Genomic DNA, 11,997 nt, shown 5'->3' with positions numbered 1-11,997 from the left:
CAAGGTAGAGGTACCTGAAATTTCACTCGCTGCAATCGTAGTCACTCTTACAGTAAGCACAATGAGGCTGGTGGGTAGCATAAAAGGGGAGAAATTGGTGATCTTAGTGGACTCGGGCAGCTCACATAATTTCATAGATTCAGCTTTAATTCCAAAGCTGAAGTTGGCAATGGATCCTTCAATTGCATTGAGTGTCAAGGCAGCAAGCGATCAATGCTTGAGAAATGGGGAATGTGCAATGCAGTGAATGTAAAGGTGCAAGGTACATTGTTTAAACCCTCTCTTTATTTACTTGATCTCACTGAATGTGTTGTCGTGTTAGGCGTCCAATGGTTAGAAACATTGGGCCCCATAACTTGAGACTTCTCTAAATTGCTTATGAGTTTTAGACATAAGGGAAAGTTGATTAAATTGCAAGGGTTGAAGCTAAAACCTTATGTGGTGAAGGATGGCCATAAAATGCTTAAGGGCAATGGTGTTTCGTTACAAATTATGGCTGTTACGGAGGGAGGGAAGGAGCAAATAAATTTGGAAGGTGATGTTACTAAAGTCCTAAAGGAGTTTCAAAGAGTTTTTAATGAGCCTAAAGGGCTGCCTCCAACCCGTAACCATGACCACTAGATTGTTCTCAAGGAAGGTACACAACCCACAACTAATATGCCTTACCAGTATCCGTACTACCAAAAAACAAAAATAGAGAAAACAGTGGTTGAGCTCTTGAAATCAGGGGTGGTATGACCTAGCTACAGTCCTTTTTCTTCTCTTGTTCTGCTGGTCCGCAAGGTCGATGGGAGTTGGAGATTATGTGTGGACTATAGGGCATTAAACAAGGAGACGGTGAAGGCAAAATTTTCAATTCCGGTGATTGATGAGCTGTTGGATGAATTGTTTGGCTCGATTATTTTCTCTAAACTAGATTTAAGGTCGGGTTATCACCAAGTGAGAGTAGTTGAGAAGGATATACCCAAAACAGTATTTCGCACTCATGATGGGCATTACGAGTTTTTGGTAATGCCATTTGGTCTAACTAATGTCCCGACCACATTCCAAGAGTTAATGAACGCCCTATTAAGGAAATTTGTGCTTGTATTTTTTGACGACATCTTGGTTTATAGCAAGAGTCAAGTTGAACATTTAAAGCATTTTAGTAAGGTTCTATCCTTACTACTGCAAGACAACCAATATGCCAAAAGATCTAAATGTAAATTTGCTGTTGGAGAAATTGATTACTTGAGTCATGTGATTAATGCGAAGGGAGTGATGGCGGATGCTTCTAAGGTGGCTGCTATGCTAGAATAGCTCGAGCCCAAGAATGTAAAATCTCTAAGGGGATTCCTAGGTTTGATGAGGTATTATCAGAAGTTTATCCAGAATTACGGTTGTATTGCAGTCCCATAAGTTTGACAGGGTATTATCAGAAGTTTATTTGGAATTACAGGAGTATTGCAGCCCCACACACTGATTTGTTGAAGAAAAATGCTTTTGCGTGGAATGAGGAGACAAGAAATGCGTTTACAGCCTTGAAGCAGGCTGTTGCACACCCCCCCAGTTTTAAGGTTGCCGGATTTCAGCAAGCCCTTTGTTATTGAGTGTGATGCTAGTGGGATTGGGCTAGGAGCAGTTTTAATGCAGTCGGGGCAACCTATTGCTTATCTAAGCAAGGCCATTAAGGGCAAAGCTCTCCTCTTATCGACCTACGAGAAAAAATTATTGACTCTCGTGACTGCTGTCCAAAAATGGAGGTCTTACTTCCTTGGTTAGTCTTTTATAATTCGGACTGACCAACAAGCCCTCAAGTTTTTACTTGAACAACGAGTGGGAACTAAGATGCAGTACAAGTGCGTGGCAAAATTGATGGGCTATCAATTTTCTATTGAATACAAAAAAGGGAAAGAAAATAGAGTGGCAGACACACTCTCAAGGAGGATGGAGGATTCAAACAAGGTTGAATGTGCAGCTATATTGTCTTTCCCTACTCCTTCTTGGTCAGAGGAGTTGAAGAAGAGCTACCAAGAGTCTAATGAGCTGGTTGTATTATTGGGCCAGCTTCAGTCAAATCAAAATGTACCCAATGGCTTCTCCGCAAGGGGTGATCTACAAAAAGGGAAGAATTGTGTTGGCTGGAAACTCTGATTTTAAAAAGAATATATTGTAGTTTATTCATGACACTCCTCAAGCAGGTCACTCGAGGTCCTTGAAAACATTCCAGAGGGCTAAACTGGATTTTTATTGGAATGGTATGAAGAAAGACATCAAGAAGCTAGTAAGGGAATGTGATACATGCCAAGGCATGAAAAATGAGACTGTCTACCCAGCTAGATTACTCCAACCACTTCTCTAGGAATGCTACCCACCCCCTACGGGGGGGGAAAAAGCCCTTCATTTTACAAAATCCAGTATTTGGGTTTGGAAGGTTCTAGCGTTAAGTAAACGGGAACAAAATGAGCCCGCCTTAATTTATAGATCCTCCCAAGGTGAAACGTAGCTTATTACTGAGGAAACTTTGGCATCAAGCCTTCGAGTAACATTATAAAGAATTTTTTTTTTATAATATTTAATTATAAGAAACTATCATCATTCATTTATCAAGAAAAACTATAGACTTCAATTTAATTTATGTGTTTATTTTTGCCACAAGTTTTTCATTGCAACTGAAAGAGCCTCGGAAATGAATTTTTGGAATTAAAAGAGGAACGAACAAAGAAAGAAACAATAACATGCCACAGAACAACCAAAGACAAAAACCATAGTATCCTTGCTCAATAATACACAAGTGTATCAAGGAAAAAAACAAAACAAAACAAAAATACTAATCAACCCAAATCCTAGTACAACTTGAAGGGGGAGATAAAGGATGAATATGGATTCAGGCTTTAGAGACAAAAGCTGAACCACGGATGAACTCATGCAACGCTGCAAGAAGCACTTGCATACACACTGCGCCAGATTTGATCATCTTGGAAGGCTGTTTGCTGGAAAATTACGCAATGGATTCTCCCTCAGTAGCTCTGTTTCCCTACACAAATTAATGGTAGTACAGGGCTGATAAGCATCACTTTATACACAAAACATACCGGAATGCAGGACTGCAAATTTTCCCAAGTACATCACACTTACTTTTTAAGTTCTTGGCCATCCCCATGCCTAAGTTGCAAAGTCGAAGACTTGCCACCCTCAGGATCCATCTTATGCATTCTGGGAAAAGATAAATATTTAATAACAATTTATGAAGAATTGGATAGGATTATTAAGGCTGAGAAGATCCCGTATGCTTTAATAAGCACATTCAGTCTGCTCGACCAAGCAAGTATGCTGGGAAGTGCAATGCAGGATATAATTTGGAAGCCAATTCTTTTAACTCCAATAACAGTGTCACTTGTTGAAACATGTTATAATACTCACTCTTCACATTCTTCATCAACAAACACCTCAATACAGGCACTTGCAGTTGCTCCTCCAGTTCTAGATACAGGTTTGTGAGGCACCTGCAAAAGACAGACTTAATCATATAGATATTGACAAGGAACAACGCAAGGAAATGAAATCTAATGTGGCATCATCAGCTAGACTCTGTATGATTTGGAGGGGGAGAACTGTAAACCTTGAATGACGTCCACTTGGTAGGGACTGGATTGTTTTCTTTGCTTCTCTCTGCTCGAGCTCCAAGAAACTGCCAAGAATTCAAGTCTGTCTTTGATTTATCTGGCTGATGATGCAATGGGATATCAACAGCATTTGAATCTTTATAAATCGCGAGTGGAGTTGCACGAGCCCTAAAAAATGAAATCAGAGCAAAAACTTTTGAACAAATATATATACACTGGACTTGATGATGTGCCATCAATCATATGTAGTACTGCAGAATAACAAATTACAAAAAGTATTGACCTATTGAATGAGTCAATGACATCACCCGACCCAACTAAACTAAAAGGAAAAAAAAAACTGTATATGAGGGTATCAGACTGAAGGAAAAAACCAGATAGATCGATAACCAATAGAACATATGTTTGACACACACCTCTAGTTGAATCTCCCCCTTTCAAAGCTCGAGGTAGGCTTCAACCTGAGTAAAGAGGGGTTGGTGTTTTGCATTTTTTAAAGAGAAACAATATCTCATCAACTTTGTCTAAAAGGCCATCCTGTAATGGTCTGCCATTTCTAAAGCAACTTTCATCCACAAATTTCAGCATATTTATTTGGATTTTTCCTGACAATATCAGAGTTTTCAGTGGTATTGGTAATTAAATAACTCCGCATGCTCACCTATTTGGATTTTTCCTGACAATATCAGAGTTATCAGTGGTATGCATTCCTGCAACATTAGTGAGAGTTTTAGAATGCAGAAATTCAAGAAGGCAGGTAAGAGCCATCAAACTCACGATTTTCTCCCCCAGTGAGTACAGTTCCAAAACTCCGTGCTGGTAAGCGCTTGTCCATTGAATCCTCCTAAAATTTGAAATAAATGGAACAAGAAAGGTTTGTATAAAAGTTATATTAAATTAAGTCCTCAGCAAGAAGTTGCATGCTTACATCTGTTGCTTTTGGTCTTCTCATTGAGCGGGCAAAAAATTTCTTATAGGCATCCTTCAATTTTTCAACTGGTTGAGCATTCCTATTTAATGGTAAGTTTAATCAGAGATAAATTTCTGCAATGCATGAAAAAAAGATAAATAAAGCCAAATCAAATGTCATAAACAGATTTTGAAAATAGAATCAGAATAAAACACAGGTCAGAGCATATGTCAATAACTTATTACAGATTACCAATACTTTGAAGTTACATTAATGGATGAAATGCAGCACAAATACAATGATATGTAGAATAATACAATAAAGCGAGTCTTACCTGGATATACCAAGATCATAAATTTCGTTGGCAAGTTTCAACTTGTTCTTCAATTCCATGTGCCAAGCGTATGATATATAGTACACAGCATGTGACTTGCCAATTTCATTTGCATCTAGAAAATTGTATATGATTTCTGCATCAACACAATTTTCAGCCTGCAATAGCATTTTATATTTCAAACAGCAATCCAAGATAGGCTCCAGGAGCAATGACATGTATATTCTTTATTTTAAAAAAGGACAAGTAAACAAGGTAAAAAGGACCCACATATTCCAACCACACTTTAAGGTATCGTAGATCATCCTTATAGCGATCAGAATGCCAAAAAGTACGCACGCATTGTTCATATATCACAACCAACCCCGAGTAGTCTCCACCCGGTGGAAATGCTTCCTGAACCCACTTAATACACCTTCCAAACAAAAATAGAAAACATGCCGTTAATCTCTATAACCCCTGGAAAACCCAATATCATGCAGGAAGCAATAAATCCCATCTTATATAAGAGCTTATTCTGATTTCACATAACACATGAATTTGAAGTAAACCAAGTGGTTCTACTGAGCTATCCAACACCACAAAGTTAAGCAGCTGGAATTTCCGTCTATCCAAACAACGAAATAAAGATCTGAATATAAGAATAATTTATCCAGAAATGAAAATAACAAAATCCAGTCAAACCAAAGTTGAGAGTGCTCACTCGAGCCATGGCTGAAGTGGGTCATCTCCATTATACTCATCGATCGCCTCGATCAACCTCCTAAACCCAGGATAAAGAAATTAACCCAAAACTTAATCGTCAGCGTTGATTGATAAAAGAACTTCACCAAAGAACGAAAAATGAACCTTCGGTTTTCAAGAAGAGATTTCTTGAGATGATTGTCGTTGTGGGATTTGAGGGCGTCATTTAGGATGCCAACTTTACGGCCTCTCTTCAAAGGCCTCACGTTCTCCTTGAAAAGCTCCCACTCGTTCCCAGTCTGTCTCTTCGAGAGAAGAAACTCCGTCTCTGGATCCAACCCCTCGATCTCGGTGTGGGTCTCCTCCTCCATCGACTGTTACTGTGGTTCTTCTTCCTGATCTGGACGGACACAGAATATTTTTGAATTTTTGAAAAACGATTAGGGTTCTCTCCACTAACCGTTGGAGTTGTCTTTATATTTATATAGAAATTGAGAGTTTGTGCGCTCTGCTGTTCCCCCCCACCTTCAACGAAGTTTGAAATTCCACAATCCCAATTTGGGCTGTGCCCAAAGTACTCGACTTTAACATTCAGCCCATGTAAAAATGGAATTCTAAAAACATTATTCTTTAATTTTTTTAAAAAAGATGGGGCAAATTTTTTTAACTCTTCTTTAGCTCTATATATTTATACATACATTTCTTAAATTTTGAAGACCACATTTCTGAGTTTTTAACAAAATGAGATACTATTTTCTTATATTTTTTTTGTGGAAACCCAATCATTTTAGATTAAATAACGAGGTATTATTTCTCCAATTATTATATAGAGCCAAATAGGGACTTAATAATTTTTTGGAGCTTGTGTGGACCAATACCATGGCTCAAACAATGTGCTAATGTAAGTTTCAATGAAATGGGATCGTCTTCGCATCTATCTTACTGTTTTTCTTTTTGGTTCTTTATTATTAATTAAAATAAAAAAAGAATTCGTCTCTCGAACGTTTGTCTGTAAAATGTTGAGTCATCTCTTTCTATGAATAATGAGATGAGTCTCTGTTTAAGGTTGTCTCTTGAACGTTTATCTATAGAATATTAGCAATAGTGAATACCAAATTAGTCACAAAAGAAATAGTGTATTGGTGGAATTCCAAATGTATTATTTTGATTTATGATATTATGTTTGATATAGAGATATCTCATAATGTATCCAGTCGTTGATGTAAGTTTATCTGATTAATGAATGATGACAGTTTCCTTTCAAAAAAAAAAAAAGAGAAGGAAATGGGATCATTGGAATCATTTTCATTTCAAGTGAAACAAATCATATTTATTTAATGTAAAATATTGAACACTGTATTTTTGAATGGTTAGATTTATAAATAAAAAAATCAAAATATCTCAATAATTATATCGAATGAAAATGTTAGAAACTAGAGTAGTTTTCCACAATTATCTTACTTTGTTGATATGTTTATTAGATTAATCATTGTTGGAAAAGCTAAAATTCAAAATAATAATTATACTATCTAGCATTGATCTCTACTAAATGAATAACCACATTTAAATTTTTATTTTCCTTAGAAAAAATATCTAAAAAAAATATATATGCACGAGATTTATAAGACCCAGACTTATATATTGCATTATTATTCTATTTTTATTTGAGAAATTTTATTTACAGTACTCACTTAGGGATAGTATGTATAGATCCTTTATTAAATAAGAAAAAAACATCATTTTAAGATGGATAGTTTTATAATTTAACAAATTTTAAAGATCAAATTGTCTAAGTTTGCATTGCAATCCCCAAATGAGTCTCTGTCTCAAATTGGATAAACACAGTGGGCTTGACCCATAATTTCAGCATGAGTAATGATACATATAATTATTTTTATAACTTTTTATATAATTATATTTTAAAATTAAGGTATTTATATAAAGTAATATTATTTTTAAAAAAATTCTATTTACAGTCTTAAGTGGAATATTGTGTATATAATCTCAATATCGAATTTGAATAAAATGAAAAGAAATATTATTTTAAAAATAATATTATTATAATTTTAAATTTTTTTAAATATAACTATATAAACTCGCATGAATAATTTATAATAGAGATTATATATAGATTAACTTGTAATATATATTTTTTTTTAAAGGATACCTCAACCATAAACCATGGGCTTGGCCCATAATTTTACAGCGAATGGTATAACAGCAAACGGCCGTTGTCTGTCTCGACTTATCCGAGATTCAAGAAAGAGTAATGCTACATACAGTCGTGGAATACGTAAATGCTGTGCAGTCGCTTTGAAAAAGAGTGAGGTTTACTATTAAAAAATTAATTTCTTTTCAGGTGGGTCCCTTATTTATTCACTTTTTTCAAAACGATTGCACGACGACTGCACGCTCACGACTGCAAGTATCATTTCTCTTCAAGAAAATATAAAAACATGAAAGGAACGGAACAATCGAAGCAAAAGAAACAAGGAAAAGAGTAAAATTAAAAAATTAAAAAGAAAAGTACAATCTTATCCTGACAATCCAAAGTGGTAGTTGATTTGGATGGATTTCCGGATAATGTTGGAAAACGATGTTCCTATGGTGGGAGGGATTTCCCTGTGGTGCTTTCCCATTACAATTGCTACGCCTCCATCATCATCAACCAATAAAAACTCATGAAAAAAAGGTAGAAACGATTATTGCATTGATGACAATGACCAAAAGTATATGAACGGTGGACCAATCGATGTGACCACAAATCAGTAGGCTATTTAGGATAAACTATTAACCAAAGGAATGTATTAAAATCTCATCTTGAAATGTATGGCTCAATAATTTCCATTTTTTGTTTATTTAAGACTAATTAGAATTTCAAAGACGATAATTAATTGAAATATAAAAAAGTTTAAGAATATATGTTTCAAACGTAAAATTTAATAGAAAAACATTTAGAACGCATTTTATGTATCTCTTTTTTATTATCTATTCGAACTAGTGTTTTAAAAACATTATGTATGAGTTCGAGATAGCTTGACTCATTTTTTTAGAGAAATTATGTTTACAGTTGTAGAGTGTGTAAATGCAATATAATCATTTTTTTAAATAAATAAATATAGGATCCATATAAAAAAATTAAAATTTTAATAATGAATTATACTCTTTCTCAAAAGAATTACATAATACTTATACACTTCATAAATATATCTAGCATTACTCATATATTGTAGCAAAAGACAATTTTGTGAGGCTCACATGTCGCTTGTCAAGCATGAGTTTGAGAGTTTCACACATCTGTGGGTGTTAGGGCCTTAAACAGTACACACACAACATGAATAGTTTTTTTGACTTCATCTCATCTCATCATTATAATTTTTTAAAATTTGTATACAAAATATAATAAACAATTCAATTTTTTTAATTTCTAAAATAATAATAATATTAAAAAATAATATTATAACAATATTTTATTCAATTTTTAACTTTTATCTAAAATTTTATCATCTCAACTTACTATCTAAATCGCACCTTAACCACATTCGAATAGTGCACTATTTGGACTCTATCATGCTAATGTGAATAATGATTTTGAGTCTGTTTATTCACACGAGATTTTATAGCAAGTGTTGATATTCAGTTCTATCATTTTGTTCGTTCAAAGTTACCATTTGTTCAAATTGGTTTTTCTGTTTTTTTTAAATGTTAAAGAAAAATACACAAATACACTAACGGTAACATTTTTAACCATTTTAAAAAAATTAAATACATTAGTAGTAACTTTGAGGGAACAAAATGAAAACTTACACAAATACAGTAGTGGTAACATTTTTAACCATTTAAAAACAATCAAATACATTAGTAGTAACTTTGAGGGGACATAATGATGGATCTAACTAGCATTATTCTTTCCTATCTATCATTTTTGTTTGAACTATTATACAAACTTTTTTTTTTAACAATATGATATAATTTATTGGTTTCAATTGTCTTTTTTTAATCTATTCAAAATGAGTTTATAATCTATTGAAATAGGGTTTTGTTGATATTTTCTATTATTCTTTTTTTTTTCTAAGAAATCATTTCATAAATAAACTAAGTAGTTACAAGATATTAGATTCAATGGAGTGAGAGTCCCCAACAACCATCCCAAAACAAGTAAATGCAACACTAGAGAAATAAAAAAAAAAAGGGATCTAGAGCCAAAAGTTTGGCTTCCACCCATTTTCCACTAAGGGGAAATCGTTTGAAGCAGTTTTTGCATAGTTTGATAAACAAACTATAAAATTACGACTAAAAGTCACAGTGGATTATTGTGCGTTGCATTTTATTGGTTTGGTTCAGTTGAAGGAGACTTTCATGACTACTTTATCTTGATCCTTTGTTAGGGAAAGTAGGAACTAGGGCCGACTCAATACGTTCCGGGGTCTAAGGTTAAAATTATGAGTGAGACCTTTTTTTAAAAAAAGTAAAATTAAATATTTTTATTTTTATTTTTATATTATATTTTTATTTAAAAATAATTCCTATCATTTTGTAAAGTAAAATTATTGATTAATATTTTATACCACATTTTCAATTAATAACTAATTTTAATATTTATTAGGAAATTTTTTATTTAGAGAAAATTTTATCAAATATAGTTTTACAAATACTTTAGACTCTTAAACACAATTATAATCATTATTGTCAATAAAGTTATATAAGCAACTTACACATTTGAAAAAAAATGGGCCCTTGCCTCTTTAAAGGATTATACAAAAACTTTTTATGAACACTGAAAAATTAAATTTTGCTATTTATAATGACAAAAGAGAAGTGTATTATTAGAATGAGAATAAGTAAAATAATTATTATACGTGATACTTTAAAAAACTAATAATGATATAATATATATTTGATCTTATTTATATTCTCATTCTAATTGAATTAATTAAAGTTTTTTATTGGATATATATATTTTTTAAAATTTCTACTTTATATATATATATATATATATATTTTTTGGTGGGGAGGGGGTTTCCTTCCATTAAGGCCTTAGGCAATTGCCTAACTTGCCTAATGGAAGAGTCGGCTCTGGCAAGAACATAGAGAAGTAGCAACCATAAGACGAGTCGATACACCAACATAGGACTGTCATTGGCGGTGGAGGTGCATGTAGCACACGGGCCACTCTTAGAAAGAAGGTAATCTTCGGATCTAAGAGATCCGAAGCCACTGATCTCGATGGTGCCACTCGTGGCGATAAAAGACTTTCCATGGCATGGAGGTGCGTGAGGCTCATGCACTGCTCATTTGATTAGTTTTCTTCTGTTGTCTGACATATCGGTGATTAGGGAATCTGATGATAGGGCACATGGCGGTCGTAGGAGACTGGTAAGCAGCAAATCAACGCATTTTTGTGTTATAGATGGAAAAGTAGAAGGAAAAAAAAAAGCAGAGAAAAATAGATGTATATTTTTTACGTTGGCCAAACGGGAGGAGGGAAGAGCCAAAGCTTTCTCTGAAGAGAGAAGTTGGGATGGCTAGGTCTTTTGTAGAGAGAGAAAAGCTCATCAGAGAGAGAGAGAGAACGTCTCCTATTATTCCTTTTATTACAATACAATCATGATTTAAAAAAATTAATAATAATAATAATAATAATAATAAAACACGAAAAAACATAATGTAACTCTTGCCTGGGTTATAGCTCGGAAGGAACTAGAATGTAACCCTGGTTGGTTAGACGGATGGAAAGTTGGAAACTCCTTTAATATCATTTCCTTTTCCAAAAGCGATAACTCAATACAAACAAAGTTTAGAGGCGGTCAGAGCGCAAAAATGGCGTCGAGAGCTGCTCCAGGCGTTATTGGTTCTTCTCGTTCACCACCGTTCTCTTTCAGATCTGCTGCTTCGCTTCCCATGATATCGCTTCCCGTACGGATCCATGCGAATGGAAAGACGAACAAGGGCTTGACGGTGAGAGCGATGGCAGTGGCGAAATTCAAAGGGACTCAGCGGAGAGAGAAGCATCTGACGGAGATGATCGAGAGGAAGGTGACGGAAGCGAAGGAGGTGTGCGAGGGGGACGCGACGTCGGACGAGTGCAAGGTAGCGTGGGACGAGGTCGAAGAGGTGAGTCAAGCAAAGGCCGATCTCAGGCTCAAGCTGCAGCAGGAAAAAGATCCTCTCGAGTCGTTTTGCCAGGACAATCCTGAGACTGACGAGTGCCGAGTCTACGAGGACTGAGTTGATTGTTAACTGCAGATCTCCACCGTCGACGCAAGGCCGATGATCTTGCTGGAGTCTACCGATTTAGGCTGTGATTTTGTGTATATGCTCATTGCTCAATATTCGACAAGCGTGATAAGATTGTAAAATAACTTATTTGTGGGATTAATGTATAATTATGTTGTCTCTGCAGTAACCATTTCCGTTGTTTGACCATCTCGCAAGTGTTAATTCTCTTCTTATCTTTGATTAGC

The 11,997-nt window shown here is 34.7% G+C and overlaps 2 protein-coding genes across 2 annotated transcripts; one reads left to right on the top strand and one right to left on the bottom strand.

The window, feature by feature from the left end:
• Window positions 1-2,645: 2,645 nt before the first annotated feature.
• Window positions 2,646-6,034, bottom strand: LOC109007726 (mitotic spindle checkpoint protein BUBR1). Its single transcript, XM_018987528.2, has 11 exons — window positions 5,699-6,034; window positions 5,553-5,612; window positions 5,120-5,264; window positions 4,850-5,007; window positions 4,534-4,615; window positions 4,383-4,449; window positions 4,267-4,315; window positions 3,602-3,773; window positions 3,403-3,485; window positions 3,118-3,195; window positions 2,646-3,016 (listed from the first exon to the last, which is right to left on the bottom strand). The coding sequence occupies exons 1-11, from the start codon at window positions 5,902-5,904 to the stop codon at window positions 2,953-2,955; spliced, it is 1,164 nt and encodes a 387-aa protein (XP_018843073.2). The 5' UTR covers window positions 5,905-6,034; the 3' UTR covers window positions 2,646-2,952.
• A 5,199-nt stretch (window positions 6,035-11,233) lies between these two features.
• LOC109007728 (calvin cycle protein CP12-3, chloroplastic) lies at window positions 11,234-11,959 on the top strand. Its single transcript, XM_018987531.2, has one exon. It carries the CDS (start codon window positions 11,354-11,356, stop codon window positions 11,759-11,761), a length of 408 nt encoding a protein of 135 aa, XP_018843076.1. The 5' UTR covers window positions 11,234-11,353; the 3' UTR covers window positions 11,762-11,959.
• The last annotated feature ends 38 nt before the right edge of the window (window positions 11,960-11,997 follow it).

This window comes from Juglans regia, chromosome 11, assembly GCF_001411555.2.
Source record: "Juglans regia cultivar Chandler chromosome 11, Walnut 2.0, whole genome shotgun sequence".
Classification (NCBI taxonomy): domain Eukaryota; kingdom Viridiplantae; phylum Streptophyta; class Magnoliopsida; order Fagales; family Juglandaceae; genus Juglans; species Juglans regia.
The sequence above is the reverse complement of the archived record's forward strand: the minus strand, read 5'-3'. Positions and strand labels throughout refer to the sequence as shown.

Coding starts and splice junctions, on each gene's coding strand:
- LOC109007726 (XM_018987528.2), bottom strand. CDS start 5,904: ATGGAGGAGGAGACCCACACCGAGATCGAGGGGTTGGATCCAGAGACG. Junction 5,613..5,698: donor TCTCTTCTTGAAAACCGAAG/GTTCATTTTTCG, acceptor TCCTGGGTTTAG/GAGGTTGATCGAGGCGATCG. Junction 3,486..3,601: donor CCAAGTGGACGTCATTCAAG/GTTTACAGTTCT, acceptor TGTCTTTTGCAG/GTGCCTCACAAACCTGTATC.
- LOC109007728 (XM_018987531.2), top strand. CDS start 11,354: ATGGCGTCGAGAGCTGCTCCAGGCGTTATTGGTTCTTCTCGTTCACCA.